Source organism: Sminthopsis crassicaudata, chromosome 2 (assembly GCF_048593235.1).
Source record: "Sminthopsis crassicaudata isolate SCR6 chromosome 2, ASM4859323v1, whole genome shotgun sequence".
NCBI classification, from domain to species: Eukaryota; Metazoa; Chordata; class Mammalia; order Dasyuromorphia; family Dasyuridae; genus Sminthopsis; species Sminthopsis crassicaudata.
The window spans coordinates 603,247,753-603,265,741 of record NC_133618.1 but is presented as its reverse complement, the minus strand read 5'-3'; the positions used below and the strand labels follow the sequence as shown (position 1 = coordinate 603,265,741).

General features: G+C 39.2%; 1 protein-coding gene across 3 annotated transcripts in view; it reads left to right on the top strand.

Moving 5' to 3' along the window:
• Positions 1-585: 585 nt before the first annotated feature.
• PANK1 (pantothenate kinase 1) overlaps positions 586-17,989 on the top strand; it is a 66,299-nt gene continuing 48,895 nt past the window's right edge. The window contains exon 1 of one of the 3 annotated variants that reach the window (XM_074295821.1): positions 586-603. Coding sequence is in view for 2 of the 3 variants with exons in the window: in XM_074295819.1 (XP_074151920.1) it covers positions 2,724-3,027 (304 nt within the window). In the remaining variant the exon portion in view is untranslated. Of the gene's footprint in view, positions 604-2,522; positions 3,028-3,584; positions 3,807-17,989 lie in introns of those variants that run through there. The other 2 variants (XM_074295819.1, XM_074295820.1) reach the window with 2 other exon arrangements.

Genomic DNA, 17,989 nt, shown 5'->3' with positions numbered 1-17,989 from the left:
AAGAACTGTGAATGCAGTCCTTGGGACAGTGATTTGATATATCCTTTCCATTTTTTTTTCCTCCTAGGCCTAGGGATTTAGGAAAAGGGGTGTGTGTGTGTGTGTGTGTATAGGAGGAGGAGTAGGGCTGGAATGGAAATAAACTTTCCTTTAGACTTCAAGGTCATTGCTATAATGCTGTCCTACTTCTCTCTAATAGTTGTGACTAGGATCTGTAGCAGAGCATTTTCTTGAGACTCGAAGATATCATTAGAGCTGTTATGTATTTTGGGACCCCAAGTATAGGCTCCTCAGCCCCCAAATGAGGACTACTGGAGATAAGAAGATAAAAGTTTCTTATCCTCTTTTCTACACACTAAAAACTCCTTTCCCTTCCATGCATTCCTTTGGTCAAGCTACACCCACAACACACCCTCTCACACACCCCCGTGTTAAGCCTGTGACCTGCAACCTGCTATTTTCCACTGGTCATTGGAGGCAGAGGATGGCAGTAACAGAACTAGAAGACCCACAAGTCAAGAGACACAAGAAATTAACAAGGTGGAGGACGTTCTGTCCCGACGGCAGTCACTTTTGCCCTGGATCTGTGCCATCTGGCTACAAGTGAAGTACAAGGTTTGGGGGATGGAGGAGAAGGAAAGAGATAAAGTATCCTGGGAGAGATTGTAATGCAAAAGCTTCCTATTTGCATTCCAAATTTACCTTGCCAACTAAAGGCTGCATTGCTCATCTAGACAAGGCTTTTTAAATTGGAGACATTTGCAAACATAATTTCATTTTTTTCCCCCAGAAAAATTTTAGCAGGAAGAAGTTGTAGAAAGTGAGGGGACTTCTGAGAAAAATATGACTCAGTAGATATTTTTACCAAATTAAATAGATTCATTACCCTTATAAGTCTATTCAGGCAGACTATGCACAGAGTGGATTTCCATCGGTAATAATCTATTATTACAATGATTAAAATGTAAATGGCAAATAGCAGTTTGTGTCTGTGTAACTCATCCATAAATGATATGATTTTGAAACAGAAAGAAGGCAGTATCTAGATGTTCTTAAGCCACGGTCAAGTCTATCTTTCAAATCCAAGGATTTTTAGGGTTGTTCATAGCCCAGAGGGAATTAAAGGTCAGTTTTGCCTTTTACTTCTACTTCTGTTGACCAGTTCTGATAGGCCTTCTAGTTCAAAGTCACTTTATACTGGTGGCTTCTGAGGATTAGACCAGTGTTTCTATAACGCTTGGCTATCTTTATTGGGGTTTTGGGTCCTCAGTTCCGGAGGGATGGAGTTTCCCTAAATTCCCTGTATTTCGACTTCATGTAACCCTATTCCCCACTGTGTCCTTTAATTCCCCTTTCACTGTGTTCCTAAGTTTTTCCTCTGGAAAGAAAACTCATAGTGACCTCATGGTGTGTGACTGCTAGCCCAGAAACCTCCCTCCCTCCTCTACCGCGTCTGCCTACCTTTCTATAAATAAATGTCCTTCTCCTTCTTCACCACCCCACCCCCATCCAGTCGGCCCCTTCACTGTCAGTCAGTCAACGAACCTTTATTAAGGCTGGCTATCGCGCTAAGGCCCACTCTGTGGGGGTGAGAGGTGAAGGGAGATTAGAAGGAAGCTATGACGTTCGGAGTAAAAGTAAGGCTTCTAGACTGAGCAATGGATAGAGTGCTGGAGCTGGGAGGCTGGAAGACTGGACTTTTCTTTCCCCCTTGGGAGAGAAAATCCTGCCTCTGAGGCTAACTGTGTGAACTTCAAGTCCCTTACGTGGTCTATCTCTCTGCCTCAGTTTCCCCATAAGTAAAATGCGGATAATAATAGCCCCTACCTCCCAGGGTGGCTGTGGGGATTCAATGAATTGTGTAAAATGCTTGTCAAAACTATATAAACCCATATTAATACTATGCATTGTTATTATTCAGATCGACTAGTCACATAAATAAAAGCTACTCTGAGAACTCGGAGACTGGAGGGAGTGGCTTTTTGCAGAGGATATTTCGTGTTTTTGCTGGGGTGAAACTTTACTAATGTGGAGAAAAGCTCAGGATCCCGTCTTGGGTTTCTTACCAACACGGGAGGGTGTTTCGGTGTGACATTAGACAAGTCACTTCCCCATTCCCTCAGTTGAAGTAGATAAAAGTAGAGTCTTTTCCTGCTTTGAAACCAAAGGCTTCTCACCTGCCTTCTAGATCACCTCCTTTCCGGCACCCACACAGTTCCCAGCTCGTGCCCCCAGGAATGCAGGGGGCAGGGACCCCGACCACTCAAGTGGCAAGTTAGAGAAGGCCCGGGCATGCTCAGTAGCGGGAACAGGTTTGGGGAGGTAGAGCAAGCTTTTGAACTTCAGCCACTCCGGGTGTGGGGAATCTCAGGGCACTGGCCGCTCCCCCCTCCCCTCCCGCCTGCCGGAGACCTAGCGCCCAGCCCGGGGGTGGGCTGGCATGTACGAAGCAGGCGCAGTGGGGCCGAGGGGCTGGGGGGAGGGGGAGGGGGAGGAGGAGGGAGAAGAGGCGAGGAAAGAGGGGGGAGGGGAGGGAAGGGGAGGGGAGGGGAGGAGCGGAGGGCTCGGCGGCGTCCTCCGGGGCCGGCTCTGCGGCGGCTGGATCGGAAGCCGCAGGGAGGAGGATCCAGGGAAATAAAAACGACCGAGAATGACCTCCAGCAAGCGAACCTGAGCTGGGCCTGTCTCCCCACGCTGCCCGTTCGGCCCTCGCCCGCTCCGGCATGGGAGACCGAGGGCAGCAGCCCGAGCGCGCGGCCCCGCGCCCGCACCCTCTGGGGGCCCCCGGCAGTGCGGCGGCCGTGGTGAACGGCGTCTTGCACAACGGCTTCCAGCCCCCGGCGCCACCGGCGCCTCCACAGCTGCAGCCGCGACCCTGTGGCCGGGGTCCGGGGGGCGCCGGCGGCGGCGGCAGTGTGGACTCCCGGCCCCAGCCGCCACCCGACGGGCCGGCCCCGCTCCATGATTCCCCGGCCAAGAAATGCAGGCTCCGGAGGAGGATGGACTCGGGGAGGAAGAACAGGCCGCGTAAGTGGTGCCGGGGGAGGGGAAGCTCGAGGCGGAGGAGTCCGGGCGGGGGTTGGGGTTAGGGGTGTCCCTCAGTCCGGCACTACCCCCGGGGCGCCCCACTCCCCTCCCCGGGACCACGCGGGGCGGCTTTCTGTGTGGACACTTAGTGGCGCCTCTCTGCGGGGATTTACCGGCCGTAGGGGCGCGAGCTGTCTTATTTGTGGCTGGGAAGAATGCATTGCGGGGACTGAGGCTGGGAGGAGGGGCCGCCTTCCCGGGCTCCCGGACTCCCCGAGGCTGCCGCCTCTTACTCCCTTCACTCTGACGATTTTCTTGCCCTTTGAATTGCAGAGTAGCCTGCAACCTCACTGGTCTATTGGTGAACGTCTAGTCAGGAGGTGTGTAGTTTGACAACCCCCAAATCACAGCTTATTAAATGGTGTTTCCACGCAACCAATCAGAGGCCCTTCCCGGGGGGACACACCCACTGATACCATGTGGGCTGGGACTACACGGACCAATGAAAAGCCTCTTTTTTTTTTTTTTTATTTGGTTTGGTTGGGAGTTTGTGGCTTGATTGTAATTTACAGTGTCTAGTAGGCTAAAATGAGTTATTTCACAATACGCAGCCTGCGTTATATAATGTTAGGTTCTAAAGGGTGTCTCCAAACTAGGCTTTCTGGGATGTAAATTTGCAGGTCGTGTTTACCACTTGCATCCGAACTAAACTTTATTTATTCTACCGGTGACCTGTTCCTGTGTATCTTTAATGAAGCTGATAAATGGCAAGAAACAGTGTAAGTAAACTGTAGGTTTAATATCTAAATTAAGCACTGAGGGAGGAGGGCGAGTAATGAATGCATTCAAGAACCTAAAGAGCTCTCCATTTGTTTCTTCTCCCTTGACACTTTACTTTTCCTGTCTTAATTAAAAACTTCCTGTTGTTTCCTAAGTCTTTTAGAAGTACATTAACGTCGTTACCCTCGGCGCTCAAGTATTCCACGACTTCAATTTCTGTGGGGCTGAAGTTTTGGAACAAAAGTCTCTTGTCTTACCTAGCATTCTGAAATCGTTCTTGTTACCGGAAGCTTTCCAATGCATAGTTTTAAAAGTTTGCTATTACGCCGTCTGGAGAACTATATTTGTATGGACTTGGTGGAGACTGATTACTTCTCATTGCTACTGTGGTTTACTCAGCTTGGTTGAACACTCTGGAAATTTAAAGATTCAGTAGGGGTCCGGTTTATATTTCGAAGTGTAATGCACTTACCATGAATTGTGTGTTATATTCACCTGTATTTTTTGTAGTCCTCCCATTGGACTGCGGGTGTCATGAACTTCAATTTTGAATCGTTCCCCTGAAGCTTAGCAATGTGTTCTGCAACCCCTATTTAAAACAAATGTTTGTGGAACCCCTAGGCAAAGATGAAATAAATGTAGTGAATAATTGAATACACGAAAGTGTTTTTGTTCTGTTTGTTTGCATTTTAAGTACCTGATGTTTAGTGAAGCGAAAATTTTCTGGTGATACCATTTTTTAAGGAAGAAAAGATACTTTGTAGCAATTTCTTTAACACGCTTTATAACTCTGTATGCAGAAAGGAATAAAGTAATAGCCTCCAGAACATTTTTTTAAACATAAGTGGTGACTTTTTTCCTTTCTTTTAAACCTCTTCTTCTAATTTTCTTTTTTCCTTCCTTCCTTCCTTCCTTCCTTCCTTCCTTCCTTCCTTCCTTCCTTCCTTCCTTCCTTCCTTCCTTCCTTCCTTCCTTCCTTCCTTCTTTTCTTTTCCTTCTTTCCTTCCTTTCTTTTCCTTCTTTTCTTTCTTTCTTTCTTTCTTTCTTTCTTTCTTTCTTTCTTTCTTTCTTTCTTTCTTTCTTTCTTTCTTTCTTTCTTTCTTTCTTTCTTTCTTTCTTTCTTTCTTTCTTTCTTTCTTTCTTTCTTTTTTTAAGAAATAGCTTGTTAGGGGGAAAAGAAAACCTCATGGTTTATATGGCATTAAAAGTGATTTGAATAGAAAACTGCAAATATAAACTGAGTGTTTTTCATTCAGCCATATCTTCTTCTTTGAAGTTTGAATAGGCTACTTGGTGTCCAGTTTGATGGAGGACCTGCACTGGAATCCCAGGTTTACCTTTGTGTGACCTTGTGATACCTCGTTTTGAGTCTCAGTTTTCTCCTTTGTAAAATGAAGGAATTGGACTAGAGAACCTTACAGTTCTAAATCTATGATTCTTTTATTTTTGCATAACTGTTAACAAAGTAATCCATAAGTGAAGGAAGTGGAAAAATGGAAGAATAATCTTCTTGCTAGAAGAGCCTTAATGCAATTGTAAGCTTCAAAACTTACAACTAAAACTTTTGAAATACATTTTCCTGTATCCTTGTGATCCTTGCATAAATGTCAATAGAATAAAATTTCAGTGAAAATTTATCAACAGATATTTAAGTAATAGAAGGGGAATCTTTTTGTTAAATATTATATTCCTGGTGTGTGTGTGTGTGTGTGTGTGTGTGTGTGTATAGAATTTTAACTTATTAATAGAAGTATGAGTACTAAAATTGTGCACACTTCTTTCCTTGAGAGTAGGTAGAGTCTTATAAATAATTGCCTCCCATCTATTGGTTTGTTTTCCTGTACCTTCTTTTGTTTGCTCACCCCCATTCTAAACAGGGAGCAGGATGTGGCAACATAGGCAGAAGCTCTTCTGTGTGCCATAGTTTTATTACATAGGCACCTGCAATGACTGGAGGCCAACATATAGCTTAAGCATATAGGTCTTTATGTTTCTTGAAAGGTGTCATTTGTTTGTTTATTTTATCAGATTGCTGGGTACTTTTAGGCATTTAATGTTCAAATTTGCTAGAGGTAAGTGAGAGTAAGAGTAAGAAACATTTGATTTAAAAATAAAGAACAAAAGGGAAGAATAGAATCTGAATTTCAGTGCAAGGGAATATTGGAGATGGGCTTGATTGCTTTAGCAATTACAATAAATTATTTTCTTCTGTAGAGAAACATAGTTCTTTCATCTGAAATGTCTCTACCTTTTTCCTGCATTTGATTAAGTCCCAATTCCAGCTCTTTAATGAAGCCTTCACCTCCAACCTTACTTGTCCATTCTACTAAAGAGCCATAGGGCCTTTCATTTTATAATTATAGGAATTTTGACATCAACACATGTCATTTTGTAAGCATTTAAGTAAAACAGTAGACAGAGAATTAGGCCTACAATTAGTTATACTTGAGTTCAAATTCTACCTCAGACACAAGCAGGGGAAAAAACCAAACTCAACCAACTGTTATGATTTTTAGCGAATTTTCCAATTAAAGGTTTGAGTAAAAATTGAGACAGAATTCTTTTAATCCATGGTTTGAGCTATCACAGGCAGCAATGGACTTTCTGCTTTGTAGTCTTTACTGACAAGGTCTTCCTTCACTTGATTCACAGAGACTCAGACATTTCTTCAGGATATATCTTTAAGTCCTAATGTGATCTTTTGGGGTCTGTCTTTAAATATGTAAAATTATTAAAATTAGTTTGCTGGGTTGGAGAATTGATTGGTAGGCATATCCTTACAGACTTTAAGAAAAAAATAGTAATGTTACTGTATATCTTCCATCTAATCTGTTGCATATCAAGATCTAAGCTCTTTGAAGGCAGGGATTGCTTTTGCTTTTTGTCCTCGAGGCCTAGAATATAGTACCTGACTGTAAAGGCTTAATAAAGGATTATTTCATTGAACAATATAGTTCATAAAAATTGTAAAAAATCAAATGGTCCAGTTGCTTCACTTTACAATTTAGGAAATCTGAGGTCACAGAATTAAAGTGACTTAGCCAAAGACATTCATATGTAGTAAGTAGCTGAGCCTGGAATTTGCTATAAAAACTTCAGATTCCAAATCTAATACTTTTCCCCCTAACTTTATATACCTTCCACCAAGATTTGGTCATTAAAAATGCTTCTCTGACTAAAATATGGTTTAAAAAAACCCAAACCTAATAATGCTATGTATTCTTATACCCCTCAAGTTAATTTTTTTTTCACGGAAATGATGAGTACATACTTTTTAAAAGAGAAGAAAAGGGACACAATGTACTTTACAAGAGCTGCCTTGAAATTCTGAACTTTTAAACACTAAGGCTACTGTTACAGATGAGCAGCAACAGCAATGGAGATACTGGAGAAATGCTAAGTACAAATAAAAAAAAAATCAAGCTTCAGAAAAGAAAACATTGGGAAGAGATTGAAGGATTTTTGTCACTCTTTATTATCTTTTTTTTTTTTTTAAACTGAACTTCCCATTAGCTCTCTTAATTGTAGGACTTTCCCCCCAATCCATTGAAGTAGAAAGTGATTGGGAGACCTGGAAGAAAGTTTTTAATGTCAAGACTTCTTTACTTGAATGCTATAATTGGAGAGACTGAAATCTGTAAAAGTGAAAAGTGAAAGAGTTCAACCTGAAAAAGACATAGGTTAGACCTGGGGCCAATTTTAGCATTCAAGATTTGGATTCTCTATTCCTGAATAGAGAGAAAGGGGGATTTGCAGTTGCTTGATAGCTAGGGGAGCTATATAATACCAACCCAGGAATCCCTCCCAAATTCCTGGCTGTCTTTGCATGGGATAGTTAGGTAGGCTTCTTCCCCCCCCCCCCCCCCAGCATAATTAGTATTTCAAAGAGGGGAGGCTTAGTGATCAGGAGGATTTAAAATTAAAGACAAGGGAAATAAACATTTATTAAGCACCTACTATGTGCCAGGCTTTGTGCCAGGGGATATACAGATATTATCTAATTATTACCAAAAAACTACCGAGATCTCCCTCACTGGGTAATACTCTTCAATGAACTGATTTACATTTCAAATGTTCTAGCCTCACTTTGTCCATGCATAAGCTTGGACAAATCTTTTCCTGTCTCATTGGGATGGCAGGTACCAAGTGCTGTGAACTCTTCAATGATATGATCATAGAGTCAGAGAATTGCAGAGCTGTTAGAATTCTCAGAGAGAGCAGAATAACAAAATCTACAGTTGGGATGACCTTAGAGTATCTTACTCAGTCATTTAGTAAGTAGGGACAAGATTTGAATTCAGGTCCCTGGCTCAGAATCTAGCATTCTTTCTCCTGGAATCTAGTCCCATCCCTCTTCTTTATTGATTAGCCCTAATGAAGAAAAGTGACTTATAAAGGCCATTCTTTTATTTCAGTCATGATCCCTTAGTTTTTATATTATTATTAAATGAAAGGGTCTAACAGTATTCAATATTTCACTGCCATACTCTTCTGCTTTTCTACTAAGAGGAGGAAATCTTATTTCATTCATCTGTTCTCTGAGGTAAAGTCATTAATCAGTTTGTCTTTCAGTATTATTTTCAATTGCATAATTTAGTTATCATGTTGTCCTAGTTATGCATATGTCACTATTCATCAGTTCATTTAGGTCTTCTTGTGTTTCTCTTAATTCATCATTTGTTATTGCTTATTTGATTAATAATATTTGATCATATCTTTTTATTAAAATTTCAACCCCTTTCCAATCATTATGCATCCATTTGTTTCTGTTTTTTTATTGTCACTAAAAATACAGCTGGTCATTCATTGGAATCAATGATGAATTTCCAGAAGTGATTACATGTATTTGGATTTATAATTCAAGGATAACATAACACATGGAAGTTGGTTCTAAATCAATGGAAATCTGCAGTGCAAATCAAAATTATTTTATCTTTACAAGATGGATTATTGGCACTTATTGGGCCCTGGTTGTGGCCCGTAGTTATATTTGGGTACTATACACCCTCTTTCTTCAAATAATAATCCTATTTGCAGCTATGAAATTCAGCAGCTAATACAGAGTACCTTTTGTTTCCTGTGGCCAAATGTGTAGAAATGCTATTTGTTAGCACTGCACTTGCTGGACATGTGATAGAAAAGAGTAGAATACAAGTAGAAAATGAAACCTACTTATGTCTTAGGAACTAGATTGCCAAATGGGTCTGGAGGGGTTCTGGTGGTGTTTTTTGTCTTGTTTTTAAGGCATATATCTTTTTGCAAATAGATCTCATAAGAATGCTCTTCTAGTTGAGATTATCAGCGAATGTAGTTTCATAAACTTTAATGCCCAGGCCAGTTTTCCACCTTGGGGTGACATACTTTTAAGTCAGATGTCAAAAGCATATGCCCTGGTCTGGGCACAAGTTCACTGAGCTGCTCAGTGAACCTTTCCCCCACATCACTGAGCTGTCAGGGGAGGTGTCTAATTACTTGATTTGTGACGTCTTGTAGATGCTTGGCTTATCACATGGGGTGTGTGTGTGTGTGTGTGTGTGTGTGTGTGTGTGTGTGTGTGTGTAAAAGATATCAGGTTATTTCAAGAGAAAGGATTTTTATAGGGAATCAGCAAAATTTTTTTTAAATTTAATATATTTTTTTATAATTTTTTTCACAGTATATATGCATGAGTAATTTTTTTAAATAATATTATCCCTTGTATTCATTTTTCCAAATTATCCCCTCCCTCCCTCTATTCCCTCCCCTTGATAACAGGCAATCCCATACATTTTACATATGTTACAATATAACTTAGATACAATATATGTGTGTAAATACCATTTTCTTGTTGCACATTAAGTATTAGATTTCGAAGGTATGAGTAACCTGGGTAGATGGACAGTAGTGCTAACAATTTACATTCACTTCCCAGTGTTCCTTCTCTGGGTATAGTTATTTCTGTCCATCATTGATCAACTGGAAGTGAGTTGGATCTTCTTTATGTTGAAGATATCCACTTCCATCAGAATACATCTTTATACAATATTGAAGTGTACACCGATCTTCTGGTTCTATTCATTTCACTCAGCATCAGTTGATGTAAGTCTCTCCAGGCCTCTCTGTATTCCTCCTGCTGGTCATTTCTTACAGAGCAATAATATTCCATAACCTTCATATACCATAATTTAACCAACCATTCTCCAATTGATGGACATCCATTCATCTTCCAGTTTCTAGCTACTACAAAAAGAGCTGCCACAAACATTTTGGCACATACAGGTCCCTTTCCACTCTTTAGTAGGGAATCAGCAAAATTAAAAAAAAAAAAAAAGTCAAATAGTTATAACAGAAAATGCATACAGATTGGTAGGGAAGAGCCTAGAATGACTGATGATGATTTTAGTAGACTGACAAATGTTAGAACTGGAAGTGACTTTAGTGATCATTTTGTTTATCTCTCTCATTTTTAAGAAAATCCTGAGCTTTAAAAAGGAAAGGTGACTTTCCTAATGTCACACATTCAGTCAATGGCAAAGTGGGACTTGAAGGAGAATTTTAGGAGGGAGTTAGATGAAGTCTCTCTCCATAGAGAGTTGATGGGGCTATGCAAGAGGGGAGGCTTTCCTGTGCAAGTTGAAATGAACACATATGTGCATTTTTATTATGCCCTAGGATATAGCAACTAATTATTGCCCCTGCTTTAAACCTTCCACCTTGCATTGTTTAGAGGCTAAGAAAAGAGTTTGGGGTGCAAATATAGACAATCATAAAGAAAACATGGGCCACTCAACCAAAATATGTTGGAATTGTGTTTGATGTCAACCACAATGACCATGGTCAGATAGCTTTGATAGCTTTGATCACTCACTGATCAAAAGTCAATCTGGAATGCTTTACTTAGTTCTAGGTTAGTCTAGGAGGTTACTTGGGCTAGTGGATGCTTCACTGTGTGTAGGTAAAGACCAACCAGAAGGGATTCTTTAGCCAATCTGTCAGGATGGAAGCTTCACAGGGGAAAAGGGATAAACAATTTAGTTAGTGCTTACTAAATGCCAGTCATTGTCCCAAGTACTTTATGGACAATCATTACTCAGATGGCCTTTTTGGTATGCAACGTAGAGAATAACATAGATCTTCCAGATTAGGGATGTTTAGATCACTGTCCTGGCTGAGCAGGTGTTCCTTTTTCAAACAGGGGTTTTTGCAATGCTAAAATCAAGAGATACCCTTTGTTACCCTGAGTTCCTATATAAAGACTTCCTTATATTCCTTATCTTCTACATTATCCTCCAGATATTTGAAGATAGCTGCCATATCCCATCTGAGTCTTTCCTTCTCTAGGCTAGTATATATCCCTAATTCTTTGAATTGTTCATTCTGTGACGTGTTCTTGATTGCTGTCCCCCATCCTCTCTCCAACCAACTATGACTTTCTAAAACCTATATGTGCAGAACTGAACATGGTACCCCACAAAACTGAACAACAACTTCATTATACAAGTTCATTATACAGTTCCCTGTATGATGAGTGGATTGATCTAGAGCACCTCTGAGCTTACAAGGAAGCATTTGGAGTATTTCTGGCAGGGTAAAAACCCAGTTACAGTTCTGGGGTTTCTTGGAAAGCAGAGAATTTTCAGCATCACAGAAGACTTCCCATTCCTCATTTCTCATCCAATTTTTCAAACGTGGAAAACCCCTTGGTCTGGTGTGGTTCAGACATACATTCTCTCAGCAGTTCCACAATGAGCTTATCTCTCAGGGTCTAGGTCACAGCCTTTGTGACTAGTTCAAGAAAGCCCAGTTAAAGGCATTTTCACTTCTGCCAGTCTCACCAGAATGCTGGATTTTCTCAATGGTTGGTAGTAAGGACATGTTGGTAGTAAGGATATTCTGGTTCCAATGAGGATAAAATATCAGCAAGCTCTTGAATCTTTTTGGATGGTATTGTGGACTCAAAATTAGTAGAGCCACACATTGTTTGTGAGTTTGTGTGATTATGTGTTTTAAAATGCCATTTTTTTTTAAATAGCTATTTCCAAATGCTTTGGATAAAATACAAATTCCTATTTGGCATTTAAAGCCATTTCTAGTTTGGCTCAGGCTACTTTTTCCAGGCATGTTACACATTAACTCTTCCTTTTGAGGCTTATTCCTTTTTACTAACCTTCACACACTCTACATTCCAGCAAAATCAGTCTCTTTGATGTTTTCCACATTTGATGTGCCATCTCCTTGCTTTGCACAACATCCTCCCAATCCTGACTTGTCCCCAATAAAACTGACCAAAAAGCAGTGACAGCTGGCTGCACATAGCACATTTCTAACCAGCCTTTCACCTCTCTCCTGAGAGGATACCCCTAACATCTTGAATTCATTCCTGTTGCCAGTGTGTTATGGGAACATTTAAGACTTTTGATGCTGAGAAGAGTATTCAACATCCTCCCCCTTCCCCCTGCCAACAGCCCATTTTGTTTCTTTCAGTCTTTTTTATCCCCAAATCTGCATATATATGTAATACAAATGTATTTATATATAGGTATCTACTTATGTGTATACACATATTTATGTAGATATTGTTAAATATTCAAAACCTACAGATTTCTGGTATATAATCTACAATTCTTTTATGCATATTTGTGTAGAAAGATGGAAAACTGCAGAAGTAGAAATAAGGTGTTAACTCAGTGGAATTGATGATATAATGGTTCTCTAGTTCACATATATACTTAGTACAATTACATCACTATAGCACACTGAGCATTTGTCAGCTGTAGAACCATTACATCACCATACTAAGTACTAAGTATATATAAACTAGAGAATCATTATCTCATCAATCACACAAAGTTAACACCCTGCTGTAAGTATCTTTGCTTCTAGTATACTTTTCTCATGGTTACTCAATATCTGAGGTCCTCTACATATTTGCATTGTACTTACTCTTCTAAAGAAAGATTATAGTGTAATGAGAAATTTTGCTCAGGAAATCCATAAATTTTGGCCTTATGTTGAGCATTAAGGCTCAGGCTGTTTGGCTCCACAGCAGTGGGATCTGGGATTCCCCAGTCCTTGATCTCTTCTCCCCTGGGCAATGAGCTGTATACAGTATACTGGGATATAGTATTGTAAGGTCCTGTAAGAGCACTTGGAATCATGCACTTGGTTTAATGAAGGGAAATTAAATCACAAAAATCCAGTTAATCCGTCTTCACCAATACTATTACATAATAGAAAAATAGAAAAAATTACAAAATACAGAAATACAGAAAATTACAAAATAGAAAAAAAATTTTCTGCCTTCATTACATGAAGCCTCTGTAAGGAACCAGTTTCCTGATTTTTACCAATACTAATACCAAGTTTCAGTTTTAGCTTTTAGCTTTTTTCCATTCCCCTTCTTCTTCCTTCTCTCTCCCCACTCTCAGTCTGAAATCTGAAACCTTAGACCTAGAATAAAATCATCTTATTCCGGGCATCTGTAAGTACACATGAATCCTTGGACTTGAATTTTCTCTCTCATACAGGATTTGTTTGAAAATAAATTCAGATGATGGAAGGAGAGATTTGGCATTCAACACCTTTTACCATTTAACCCCTCCACAGCATTGCTCATTTCTTATATTTTACTCATTTCTGCATACTCTAAGATTGAATGAGCATTCTGGCAGTTCTTCATCTCCAGATTCCTTACATCCCCCCCCCCCCAAATCTTCATATCTGCTTCCTGGCTGCCCTGGCTTTTTTCAAGTTTCAGGTAAAATGTCAGTTTCTACAAGAAGATTTTCTTGATTTTCCTTAATTCTGCTCCCTTCTCCTGTTGCTAATCTCCACATTCTTCTGTTTTTATCTTGTTTATATTTAGTTGTTTCTAAGTTGTCTCCCCATTATATGGTGAGCTCTTTGAAGATAGGGACTGTCTTTTGCCTTTCTATTACCAGAAATTACCACTTACTAGATGCTTTATTAATGGACTACTGACTGACTTCTAGAAATACTACAATGACTAATTTTGCCTCTGTCATTTATTTCCTAGCTTTCTCCTCTGACTAGTTTAGATTTTTAATGTCACCAAGTGTATGCATTGAAGCTTAGGCACTTTTGGGCTAGGGGAGAAAAGTGAATTGGAGTAGAAAGTCATTCTTGTTCTCACTTAGATTCTTTTTATTCTAACTGTACATGTCATGGCTAGGTTACAGCTATTAGAACTTACATATTAGAATTTTGATCAAAGTGCCTTCCATAGCACCCTTTCACCCAGTTCTCTTAGGACCATGTCCCATAATTCCCTGCAAAATTTCAAACTATTTCCTGAAAAACCCCTTTCTCATTTTCCATTGTTCAGATGTCACTTCAGCATCTCTTCCTTCACTCCAATCTCAGACGGAAGAGGTGCCAAAGCATCTGCTCCGGACTTTCCCATTAAATTCTCCATTTTCTGCTTTTTCAATTTTTAAAAAATTTACACTCAATTAAAAATTTTGAGTTCCAAATTCTCTTCCTTCAGCCTCTTCCCCACTTCCATTATACATGTAAACTCATGCAAAACATTTCTATAGTATGTTGCAAAAAAGCAAGATAAATTATTAAAAATGAAAAACAATATACTTCAGTCTGCACGTAGAGACTTTTTTCATCATAAATCCTTTGGAATTGTTTTGAATCATTGTATTGATAAAAGTAGTTAAATCTTTCATGATTGATCATTGCTACTATCATCCCCATTCTCACTTTTATCTTCTCTCTTTCCCTATCTGTTGGCTCCTTTTTTGCTAACTGCAAACAATACTCATGTGTTCCCCTGTAAGAAAAAATTGCTGGTGATTATATACTTTCTGGTTACACATTTCTTGGTGCGTTATTTCATTTGATCCTCAGAAGAACTCTTTTTTTTTTTTTTTTTTTTTATTATATATATATATATATATATTTTATAATATTATCCCTTGTATTCATTTTTCCAAATTACCCCCCCTCCCTCTATTCCCTCCCCCCGACGACAGGCAATACCATACATTTTACATGTGTTACAATATAGTCTAGGTACAATACATGTGTGTGAATATCATTTTCTTGTTGCACAATAAACATTAGAATCCGAAGGTACATGCAACCTGGGCAGACAGATATTAGTGCTAACAATTTACATTCCCCTCCCAGTGTTTCTTCTCTGGGTGTAGCTACCTCTGTCCATCATTGATCAACTGGAAGTGAGTTGGATCTTCAGAAGAACTCTTAAGGTAAATAGTGCAGTTTGTAGGTAAGGAAACTGGAGCTCAGAGAGGCTAAATAGCTTGTCCCAAGTTAACAAAATAAACTGATGAGGCCCAAAATCTGTATCTCTTGGTTTCAAGACTTATTTTTCTATCTGGGTAATTCAGTTGAATGTTTTCTTAATTGAATTCATGAAAAAAAGTTTGTGCAGAACTAATAATACAACTGATTTCACCCTGGGCAATGATCTCCCTCCTTCTAACCTATTTCAAGCTTTTTCAAGCTGTTTCTTGTAGACCTGTGGTTAATCGGGTATTAAAGGGGTGTGTATATTAAGCTAGCTTTTCTTCATTCTTTGTACTTCTGTACAAGGTGGTTTTCAGCCTCTCCTCAGCTGCCACCTGGTCTACTTTGGAAGCTAAAACTTGATTGTTTAGGAGAAATGAAATGATTTAAGCCTGGTATGAAATGGAATAAGATGCTGGCAAGCCTGTTCTCAGCAGGCATGGCTGTGTTGCTCCCTTGAGAGATCATTTAATGAGCTACTCCCAGGTGGCAGGTTCGCAGATATCAGTGGCTTCCCTGGAGTATGAAGGAGTATAAAGGTTCTGGTATCCAGTCAAGATATAAAATTAAGCTTCTCCATTGCTTAAACCAGGATTTCATTAAGCAGGTAATGAGATTACACCTTTGTGAGCTGGTTCTGGGTAACACCTTACGAACTGTTTAGTAAAATGATTAAATTAGAAGTTCCTAGTTTGTTAAACTGAAGTCAAGCCTTCCAACTGAAAACTTCAGAAAAAATAAAGAAGCCCAATGTCTGATCTTTTTGATTGTGGGGGTCACAGGGATGCTAATAGGATGTTATCCAGCTCATCACTCCCAATGCTATAATTTCATTATCAGCTTAAATTGTTTAAAATAGTAAAGTTTAATAAAAACGAAAATAGAGAAAACAACCACATTATTTTTTGGACTGCATTAAATTGTTTGTGATGGAGAATTTTGAGCTGCCCACAAACCCAAGAATCCTGGGTCAACTGGAGTAGAATTAAAACATGACTGATTTAGATTTAGAGTAAAAAGACCAAGATTACTTCCACTAAATTAGTATGGATTGAATAAGTCACTTAATTTCTTAGCTTCATTTTTCTGACTGATAACATAGGCTAATAGTGTCTGCATTGTCAACTTCACAGGAGATGATGGTAGAGTATAGTGAAAAGGAAAGTGTGGAATTTGGAATCAGTACCTGGGGCTCTGTAACTTATATGACCTGGGGCCAGTAAGTAGTATTTCTGTGCCTCTCTATGTTCCTCTGTGAAGGGAAGGAATTGGACTAGGTCATCTCTGAAGTCCTTTCTTCTCTCTTATGCACAGGTTTGAATGTACCGTGCCTCTGCTCAAAAAAATCTAGGGGCTCCCACTTGCTTCAGGAAGAAATTACAGCTTTCTTTGTTTGGCATTGAAATATCATCACAAAGTGACCCCTACTTATCTTCCTCAACTGATGTCATTTATTTCCCCTCAGGAATTCTGTTTCAGTCAAACTGGACTACTTACTCCCTATATAGGACATTCAGTCTCCCAGTTGTAGACCTTTGCAAACTCTGTCTCCTATATCTTAAATGTTCTTGCCCCTCATCTCTGCCCTTAGGAATTATTAATTTCCATTAGTTCCTAGCTTAAGTCATGTTTTATGGATTGCCTTTTATGAATGGTACCCCCCTTCCCTTTCAATTGTTGGTCCTTTTCTTTCCTCTCTCTTCCCTATCATTTTGTTCTCCTATGTGTGTGTGATATTTACTGATAATAGTTCACATCATGTAAACTTCAAGGTTTACAAAATACTTGGTGTACCTTTTTTTTTTTTTTTTTAAGAACCTCTCATTCAATCTGCATAACTCTGTGAATTAAGTATAGTTATCATCACCATTCATGGCCTACATTTAAAAAAAAAAAAAAAGTTAGCCACTTTGATTTTGTTTGTGCCTTTTGCCTTTGGGGAGCTAGAGTGCAGAGCAAAGAACTCCTTCCAAAGTGTCCAATTAAAGAGGCCCCCAGACCAGCCAATTTTTAATTTCACACCTGCTTATATTCCTTTGAAATGGACTCTCTCAGAACCCAAAAACTTCATCATCAGGAAACTGCATCATTCTTTGAGATTGTGTCAGGTTTGATACTCTTATCCCATCAGGTTCTCTCTCCTTGGGAGGCTGAACATTACTCTTTCCAAAGCCTCCACAAAGGTCTCCCAGGCCAGCTTTCTTTTTGTGTCTTGTCTTCTCCCATTAAATTGCAAACTTATTGAGGGCAGGGACTGTTTTCTTTTTTTTTTTTTTTTTGTCTTTGTATCTTTAGTCATTAGCACAGTGTATTGTAGGCTTTTATAGGCACCTAAATGCTCACAATGAATTGAATTTCCAGGAACAATTTAGAAAATTGAAGCCAACTGTTCCAGACATGTGAATAATAAGAGGTACCATCACTCATCTTTTCTCTGTTCATTTTCTAATTTTTTTTTCTTCATTTAAAGATGTAGTCTGTAAACTATTTGGAAAACCTGGTGGAGTACTATCAAATTCCTTTTAGGATGCAAATATGGTGCTGAAACTTAAACCAGAAAGAGCCAAAACAGAGAAAGAAAATAAAGGACAATTTCCCAAAAACTTTAAATAAACCATTAGCGAAGAGATTACATCAATTTATGTCCATTTGAGATTTATACCAGGAATGCATAATTGACCATATCACTAAGAAAACTAACAGAAATCATATAGTTATTTCAATAAATACTGAAAAACCTTTTTAACAAAATATAGTATCTATTTGTATTAAAAGCCAGGGAGTAGAAGGATAAATGGAATGTTTCTTAAAATAATGACATCTATCTAAAACCATCAATAAACATTACATGTAATGGGGATAAGCTAGAGTAATTCCCAGCAAGGTCACAGGTGAAACAAGGATGCTCATTATCACAGCTGTT